This window comes from Anastrepha obliqua, chromosome 5 (assembly GCF_027943255.1).
Source record: "Anastrepha obliqua isolate idAnaObli1 chromosome 5, idAnaObli1_1.0, whole genome shotgun sequence".
Classification (NCBI taxonomy): Eukaryota; Metazoa; Arthropoda; class Insecta; order Diptera; family Tephritidae; genus Anastrepha; species Anastrepha obliqua.
The window spans coordinates 9,472,699-9,482,148 of record NC_072896.1 but is presented as its reverse complement, the minus strand read 5'-3'; the positions used below and the strand labels follow the sequence as shown (position 1 = coordinate 9,482,148).

Genomic DNA, 9,450 nt, shown 5'->3' with positions numbered 1-9,450 from the left:
ACATTTGCTCTGTAGTTGTCCAGCCTCAGTTAAGAGTAGAGCAACGTTGTTAGGGAAATACCATTTTGACTCTCTCACATAACTATCCGGTGTTGGGATAAAACGTCCCGACTAGAAATTTCGGCAAAGCGGTGATTAGGCGCAAATAAGGCAGATCGCAGTCCAAATTTGCGCCTCATAAGGCAGCCAAACTAGGCCCAAGTCCCGAAAGGTATCGCCACACATCTGCCTCATTAGGCGCAGGCTCGAAAAACCGAACTTCGGTAATACTCCGGATGGCCTTCTACAAATCAGCTAGGGATTCCAAGGGATGCCTTGCCTAACGTGGGCCGGGTATGGTAATAGTGAGGCGTGCCTCAGTAAGGCCTGCCTAATTCGGGCCTAACTTATTCTTCGGCATGCCTCACTGTAATTCTAGTCGGGATGCCCTACCCTTCATATGAGAGTGTAACTGGTTCCATGAGAAGTAAGCAGTAAGGTTCCCGTGTTACACAGTGGGTGGGCTACTCTCTACCAACTGTCACAAAAACCTTACCTAATCTATTGTACGTATAGAGTTTTTCAGCTCCGGTTATACAGTTGTAGAAATTGCGACTGTTCAATTACGATGGAGTGACCAAAGACCAATGCTGTAGAATAAATTCATGGCACAGTTCGCACGAAATCTATTACTTGCAACAAAGATGGTGGAGCGCCATTTGTTTGAGGCTTTGTGTAAAACACCTTATGGCCCTAATAACCTTTGAGTGTAACTAAAATTACCAGCTATGCGAGTCTACATATTACTTAGCTCTGCGAATTTGGTCTCATGTCACTTATTTCTTGAAGTTATGTGCCATTGAAACTTAGTGGTGAAAATATTTTTAATGGCTTAAAACATTTGGATATGATTCGGAGTGTTGAGAAAAAATATAATATAAAAACGTAAAACTTTTCAAATATTTACGAAATTAAGTGAAAATTCGAGTAAGGATATATAAAAAAGAAATTCCAACTATTGGGGTCAGGTTTTAAAATAACAAAAACTTAACATTTTGAACTTTCGGATCATTGCGATAAAAAAAATTGCGATATAAAAACATAAAATTTTTCAAATATTTAGGTATCAAAAACTCAAGTGAGAATCTGAGCAACGGTATATAAAAAAAGAAATTCCAAACAGTGTTTAACATTCCGAGTTAGCTTTTGAAAACAAAACAAAAACTTAACACTTAGAACTTCAGTTGAGAATTGCAGATTCATCTCCTTTTAACACAAAAAAAGTTCAACAAAAAACAATTAACTAAAAAAATCAATACATCGAGACATTTGTCTCACTTCCTTTTCTAAAGTTTGTTATGATTCTCTATCAAAGTGTATAGTTGAAATCTTTACTCACCAAGTTGTCAAAGCGCAATGCATCCTCGTCGCTCAAACCCATGCTGCGGGTCAATTGCAAATATGTCGAAGTGATCGGTTTCAAGCGTTCCAAATCCAAGGGCGGCAAGCGCGCTGCAGTAGTTGGCCGATTATCCGTGCCAATACCAGCCGATGTTGCAAACTTCGATGAAGAAGCTTTCACTTCGGCCGTGGACTTAAATGAGAGCGCCGATGACAAACTGCTTTTGAGCGCAGAGCGAACAGTGGGTGTGGATGTGATAAGTTGTGAGAGCTCTGACGATGATAACGTTAGTGGTGTTGTTGGTATGATTAACGGTGTCAATGTGGCTAGAGATTTGGCATGGGATGTTGATGAACCATTCGTGCGCGTAGACCTGTAAGTAGAAGATGTTGAAAGATTAATTGCACTATGCTGTGTGGGAGGTGGTGAATTTGACAGAGGCAGCGTAGCCTCTTCAACACCCATTTCCAGCTCAACAGCAGACGCAGCAGCAGCCGTAGTGGTGGTGGTAGCGATGTGGGAAGCTGAAGCGTGCTGCGGCTCTAACTGAGCTACTTCACAAGTCGTACGCTCAGTAGTGTAAGTGCGCGTTCTGAAACTTTTCTCACTTTCTGGTGAGCTTTTGAACTTCTTCACGAACGGCTCTGCACTTTCAACGCGCTCCTCAGTGCGAACGGCCGAGAGTGGGCCAGTTGGTGCACGCTCCTGTTTAGCCGAAGACGGTTTTGCATAACCAGTGGCTGTTGCACCGCTACCACCTGCCGTCAATGAACCGACACCCGCTGAAGCTACCGCACGCTGCATGGCTATCATTTCAGCGTCACTAAACTCAGCGGCCAGTGACGCCGATGGCATAGGAAAGCCGCCGGCATAGAAACGACGCATCATTTCGTAATAACGAAAGAAGCTCTCGTGTGTCTTTAAGAAATTCATATCGAAACCAAGGGGATGATAGCCGAACAAAGAAGGCGGCGCATGCGTAACCGGTTCACGCACCACCAGCGGTGAGGCTGATGGTGCGCACACCGGAGGAGGCGGAGTCAATGGGCGCTGCAGCTGCGGATTTATACGTATTTTCGGTTTGGCGACTATCGGTAATGGCGACGGCAAAGGTGAAGTGGACTCGGACACCAAATCGATGGTGATAGTTGGTGGAGCAACGGCCACAGCTACGTCTGTTGAGCTGGATCGGGGAAGTGACGTTGGTGGAGCAGTACGCTGCCGTGCCGGCGCCGTTAGCAAAGCGCGTGCAATCGATTGCGACGCTGGCGTAAATTTAGTAAAATCTGTAGCTTCATCTAGCTGAGAATAGCGACGCTTCATAGGCATCGCAACGGTGCTAGCTGTAGAAGCTTTCAATGCGTGGCTTGTGCTGGTTACTGCGATACTCGATGCTGTTGTGAGACCAGCTTTTGTAGGTCCTGCTTCCATAGAGCTTTCTGTATGCGAAGAGTAGTTGAGTCCCTCCACTTCCGATGAGCTTTCGTTGCCACCCTCCTCGAGCGGGTGGATGGTGTGAATGTCCGGTGAAGTTGCGCGTAAATTCTTCTTACACTCCGGACATATGGATAGGAAGCGAGTGACAGCCTCGCGCGGCAAGAAAGCATACGTTTCGGTGATCTATAAATGGAGATGGTGAAGAATTTATTTTGCATACTTTAGTAAAGTATTTTTTCCGGCTCAATGTGCCAAAAAATGTTTGCCGATTTTACACTCACTATGCGATATGTGCGCTTCTGTCCAGCGTGCATGCCACTGCGTCCTCCCAATTCCATATGCACGTTGTATATAATATCGAAGAATTCCTCTACAACGGCTACCTTGCGATAGGTGCGTTTACCCAGATCCTTGAAAAGTGGAAAATACGAAATTAAGAACAGCGAACTCCCGCAGCTTGCTTATGAAGGATTACCTTTGTGGTTGAGGCTACAAACAAATCGACTAGACTGGGATTATCCGAGAGCACAGCGTTTGGAGGGAGTGGTTCTAATTCCCGATGACCACCAGCAGCTTCTTCGAAGTCAGCCGGACGTTTGGTGGTAAAAGCTGCAATGTGACATGGAATTAAATGAGGTAAGTAAACAGATGATTGGAAGCTTTTAAAACTTTTAAATTTGTGTGCAATAATTTAACTGCGAGGGCACATTTCTTATTTTTTTATTTCTACTACTCAATCCCTTACCTTTAGTTTTCACCCAGAAACGAAACTTCGAACTGTCCGGTCGACTGTGCTCCTTACCCTCCAACGCCTTCAAGATGCGCGTTTTCTTACGTAAAGTAATGGTTTTGGTCTTCGCTTGATCGCCGTAATTCTTCAATGCCCAAGGTTGAAAAAGCTGTAAAAGCACAAAGGCACAAAAGTTCATTCGCATTGCATTATTCTGAACTCCCTCCCGCACTCGCTTAGCTGCGTTATTCAAATTTACCTCATAAATATGTTGACGTTCGGTTTGGCGCGGCTGCAGCGTGCTCAATGCTGCCTCTGTCGCCTGCATTGTAGCTTCGGCCGCCCCTCTGGCATGCTTGTGATTATCAGTAACACTTGACATATCGACATCATCGACATCAGCCTCGTAAGCAACATCTGAAGCAGAAGCCGAAGTAACACCTTGCGTTTCTTCCTCGACCACAAAATGTGGCATAGCTGTAAGTACTCGTTTTTGGTGGTCTTGCTGCTGCTTTCCATGTTGCATCTCTAGCAAATGTTGGTGTTGTCGTTTGCTCAACTGCTGCTGCTGCTGCTCATCAAGCGGTGGCTCTTCGTGTCTATATATATGGGCTTTTTCTTCCCGGGCATCATCGACGGGCGATTGCTCTCGCGATGTATCCATTTCTTATAAAATTTTTATTTGTTACAATTATTTGTAATAAATTTTATTCGTTTTGGATTTTTCTCTGCCAAAATAAAAGATTTGTGTGTTGTTTCACGCTATAGTTTTTAATCGATTTTTGAAAATACTTTTTTTGCAATATGCAACTACAAATACACTTTCGATGTGGGCGCAAAGCATTTGGGGCGATTGTAGCTACTAATTTATCTGCTTAAAGTGATACATATATGATTTTGAGTAGAAGTTCGATAGTCTGCAATTGAAGCGGTGCCTGAAAATGAATTATATCTTTCATTAGAAAAAAATTACTATTTTGAGCTGGCGAAAACAGAAAAGCAGAAAAGCGCGCAAGTTAGTGCGAAAATAAGTAAAAGCTATGCGCTTGTATCCAGGAAACTTCAGTTTTCAAAACGAAAGTGAAGAGTCTCTTTTCCTTGGAGAATCTATATGCCAACGCTCAATGCATATGTATAAGGTGGCGCGAAATTAGTCAGCCAATTTTGTATTTGAATAATTTTTTAGTAAATAAAAAAAAATTATTATATTTCAGGTAATGGCTTTATTTTGAGCGTTACGTCCTCCATTGTTTGTCTCTTTGTAGGTCAGTACAAAAGTACAAGTAAAATCTTGAAGGTAGAAAGCAAGAGCTAATACTTTCTTGGATGCTTCCTTGGTAAACTCCTAAACAAGCATGCAGAGAGCGAGGCGACATGTTATCGAGTGCCACTCAACAGCACTTATCACTTAAAATACGTACTAATTTTCAATAGGATAATAACTCATGAGAAGAAAAAAACAAATTGGCGCGTATACCTTTTTTTGGGTGTTTGACCGAGCTCCTCCTCCTATTTGTGGTGTGCGCCTTGTTGTTGTTCCTCAAATGGAGCGGCCTACAGTTTCTAGCCGACTCCGAACGGGAGATATTTTTATGAGGAGCTTTTTCATGGCAGAAATACACTCGGAGGTTTGCCATTGCGACCGCTATTAGAAAAATGTTTTTCCTAATTTTGGTGTTTCACCGAGATTCGAACCTACGTTCTCTCTCTGAATTCCGAATGGTACTCACGCACAAACCCGTTCGGCTACGGCGGCCGCCATGAAAAAACCTATACTGGATACTTAATTCGAAATCAGCATTACCTCTAGGGTATAAAGTGCTACTATATAAAGCCATTCTAAAACCAATATGTACATTAAGGTATAGGAATGAGGGGAACTGCTACGCCTTCAATTATCGAAAATCTTTAAAGCGTGCAATCTTTATCCCAAAGAACGCTAACATTCACAGAGACATTGGCATACCTCGTGCTGTCTATGAAACAGTACGGTTGAGCAAAAAATACCTATAAAAGCTAGAAGACCACCCCCAATAAACTGGCCCGAAATCTACTTCGATATGAAGGTCACACACGAATGAAAAGAAGAGACATTTTCAACTTCTAACTCTCTTAATTATCTCATTTCGCATGAGGGTCTGTCCACAATGGCAACGGAATCTCGAGCATTCCGATTTGCCGTATGACCTCATCGTCTTGACAGATAAAGTAAGTTTGAAGGAAGCCTGAAAACTCATCCTTTTTGGCTCCCTCCATCCACATCTATCACACTCAAAAGAAAAAAAAGCATTACACTATCGACATGAGGTATAACGGAAGCTTTAAAGGAGACTGGAAGATGGGCCTTTCCGGCTCCTAGCTACCAAGAGTCGAAAACTAGAAACCCGTATTTTTAGGTTCCATGCATTCATTCACTTCCATCACATTCATATCGTATAGGTACATATGAGCATATATGTCCCATTTGATCAAATAATTAGTTTCTAAGCACTTACTTTAGTACAATACTATATAAGATTTGTTAAGTTATGGTTAGTTTCTTATATAAGAAAAATTTAATACATAAAGAAAATGAAAAAAAATGTTTTGTATTTGCATCAGACACTTGCTAAATTTTTAGCCACAGCAATAGTGTATCGTACCATAAATCGATTCTTCGAATTATCTGAAGTGAAAGACAGAGTCAGAAGCGGGGTATGCGCCTTGTTCGTGCAAGTAGAGCCATTTAAGCTGTGCGAATGGACTCACCAAAATTTCTCAAGTAAATAGAAAATCATGACCAGAAAGATGGACGTGTCTTTCAGATCTACCTCACGATTAATTCATGTTGACCTTCTCATGAAAGATTTTCGCAGGTGCAGGAACCATCTTTTATCTCCCGAATAAACAAATAAGATTAGGAAGGTGCAATAAGATGCAAGAAGCTTTATCTAATGCCAACAACGGTTATAAAATTATGTTATTTTCGGTGCAAGAAGCTTCTTACAAATACAAAAACAAGAAGTGAGGAGTACATGTACAAGATTTCAGAGCGGTCATCATCCAATATACGTCAGTTAGTGCAACGCTTATGGCGAAAACAGTAAAAATAAATGTAGTAAATTTAGTCATATTGTGTTGAAGATCGATAATTATTACTCTACCTAAAAGAGGGTTCAAAGATTTTTCACAGTTTTTCTCTTTTTAATATAAAAGTAGAAGTTTCAAAAATTACTTCTTCTATCTTTAGAAGGCTGTAACTTCTTTTAAAATGCAATTTTCTTTACTTTTACTGTAATTTACTCTGCATATATTTATGTTAGCCTTCCATCACTATTCGCTTATTATTTATCGTTGCTGAGTGTCAATTCATTAGAAAAGGCATTGATATTTAATCGCTTTTGAAGTGTTTAAGGTTTGGTACTCTGAAAAAAAAAGGAAAACAAGTTTAGTGGGCGTAGAAATGTGAAGTTCACAAACTCGATTTGAAGTTCATTTCACAGTTAGAAGATTGTAGACGTAACAGGAAATATTTGTAGAAAAGAAGTGGTAATTGACCGTCAGCTGCATTTTGTGTGTGTATGGAAATATCCTATAAAAGCGTTACTTATTTGTATTTTTACGAGAACGGCATAAAAACTGGATCAAAAGTCTTTCAACAAGACTATGTTTTTGCTCCTAAAACTGCAACAATCCATGAATATTTAAGATTTAATTGCAGAATATTTAAGCTTTCATTTCTGCTGTAAATTGCTCTTCATTGGATTAAAAGCCTCTCGACTACAAATTTTGGTCAAAGTTAGAGTGTAAGATTTGCAAGGTTTGCCACAGAAATTTTGAAGAATTTTAAGAAAACACTTGCTGCAGCCACATCATTTATATTTATGGAAGCTAATCACAATGGCAAGATAGCTTAAGAGCCTGCATTAAAATAAAAGGCTATCATTTTGGATATTTTTTTATTTTTCTAGAAGTATTATTAACTAATAAAAAATATATCAAATTTACAATGAAATCTAATAACTCATTTGTTGAATTTGTGTAGTGATTTGAGGTTGTAGCAGAACTTATGGCATGACCAATTACACAAAATGCAAAATAACTACCACTTTGACGAGTTTTTTTTTTGGTTTCCAATGCATGCGAGAAAGTAATAGCAACAAGGTTGGGTGCTGTGCAAGTGGCAAACAGCTCGATAATTTGGATGATGTTCAAAGTATCATTTCCGAATATCTTTCTCAAAAAGCAATTAATTTTTGAAGATCGGGCATTGAAAACTTATTCAGCAAGTATATAGCATGAAGATCGTTTATGATGATTGCCCCATGTGATCATTGATTAGAAAGAAACACTCGAGAAAAATATATGTTTGAATGTGATGTGGCAAATGCTTTTATTATGAAAATACTATCATTTTCCAATCCCACTATTAGAACGCGAAAATGAATTTGAGTGGCTTTTTTTTTGCTTTGCCACACACAGCTTAAAATAATTTATCGGTTATGTAGCCGCCTTTTAAATAATTTATATTATTTTTCTTTTTTACATTTTCCGACTTAATATTTTCACAATATTTTTATTTATTTCTACTTACACTTTTCACAAATTCATTAAAAATAGTCACGAAAGTTCAACTGATGAAGTATTCACTAAATAGTCCAGTGAGCGAGCGCAATTAACTCAGTATTTCGATTTTTCACAAATTTTACAATGTTAAATAAAATGTTATACAAAATTTTAATTCGAAAGTAAAGTTGTTTTTTATTTATAAATTTCGCACTCAAGTCAAAACTTAACAAAATCCATTCATCGCTCCAATTAACAAAGGATTACGTATTTATGTGTGTGTGTGTGTCAAAAAGCAACGATATATCAAACACCAGGGAGAGTCAATCAATAGTTCAATTAAATATAAACAACAACACGAAACGAAAATTTTTCTAAAAAACATAAACTTAATAAAAACGACAACGACGCGAACGAACGCGAACGCTTGAAAAGATCAACAAAGACTGATCAAAAAGAAGTTTTCCACCAAAATTATCCTGCTGTCAAAGACCGGACCAAGGAAGCTGTGCTGGACAATGCAGCTCAAAGAAGGTGGTGAGCTGCCCTAAGTAAAGGGTAAAGAAGCTGAAGCAAAGAAACAGGTTTATGAAACGGGAGATGCAGCAGCGAAGATCATTTCAGTAGACAAAGGCGTAAACATACTCAAATATAGAAGTGTGTGTATGAATGTATGTTTCGTACCTATATATATACATACTCATACATATGCAGCAATATTTGGTTGAAAGGAGCAAAAGACGTACCCCGTCACACAGCCGTACACAAGTCGAGACAAGAAGAAGAGAAGCAGTAACTAAATGCAAAGACAGCAGTGAGGCAGGCAGACTAAAAATGAACTTTCAACTTGGAAAACAGTGTTTTAGTGTTGCGGGGTAGTGGAGGGTGGGTTGTATGGCGGTATAGTAGAAAAATACTTGCGTACATAAGAAAAAATTATATGCTCAACGCTGGTCTGTCGCGTCGTTGAACTTGAATTGGTTTAAAAAAATATTAGGTTTTTTGTTGCTAGAAAAATAGAAAAATTCTGACAGTGTTGGGCAAAATGTGAGCAAACTATGAATTGATTATTTTAATATGGCAAGTTTTTATAAAATACAATTTTGTATGTATTGGAATTGTATCTAATGATAATTTTAGTTTTTATTCACCCAAAAAAAAATGAGGAAAATTTGTGAGCCCACTTAATATATATATATTTTCATATTAAATTTTTTTATGAAATAATGTTTTTTAAATAAAATAAAAATAGAGACAACAATAATTTATTAACAAAATAAATTTTTTACATAAAAGAATTTTTAACGAAATATTTTTTTAATAAAATTTTTGTAAAATAATTTTTAATGAAATATTT

At 38.7% G+C, this 9,450-nt stretch overlaps 1 protein-coding gene across 1 annotated transcript; it reads right to left on the bottom strand.

Annotated features, from left to right (window-relative positions):
* Window positions 1–1,348: 1,348 nt before the first annotated feature.
* On the bottom strand, window positions 1,349–4,212 carry LOC129247003 (mucin-2-like). Its single transcript, XM_054885822.1, has 5 exons — window positions 3,808–4,212; window positions 3,564–3,717; window positions 3,294–3,427; window positions 3,100–3,228; window positions 1,349–3,001 (listed from the first exon to the last, which is right to left on the bottom strand). Exons 1-5 carry the CDS (start codon window positions 4,210–4,212, stop codon window positions 1,349–1,351), a joined length of 2,475 nt encoding a protein of 824 aa, XP_054741797.1.
* Between the last annotated feature and the right edge of the window lie 5,238 nt (window positions 4,213–9,450).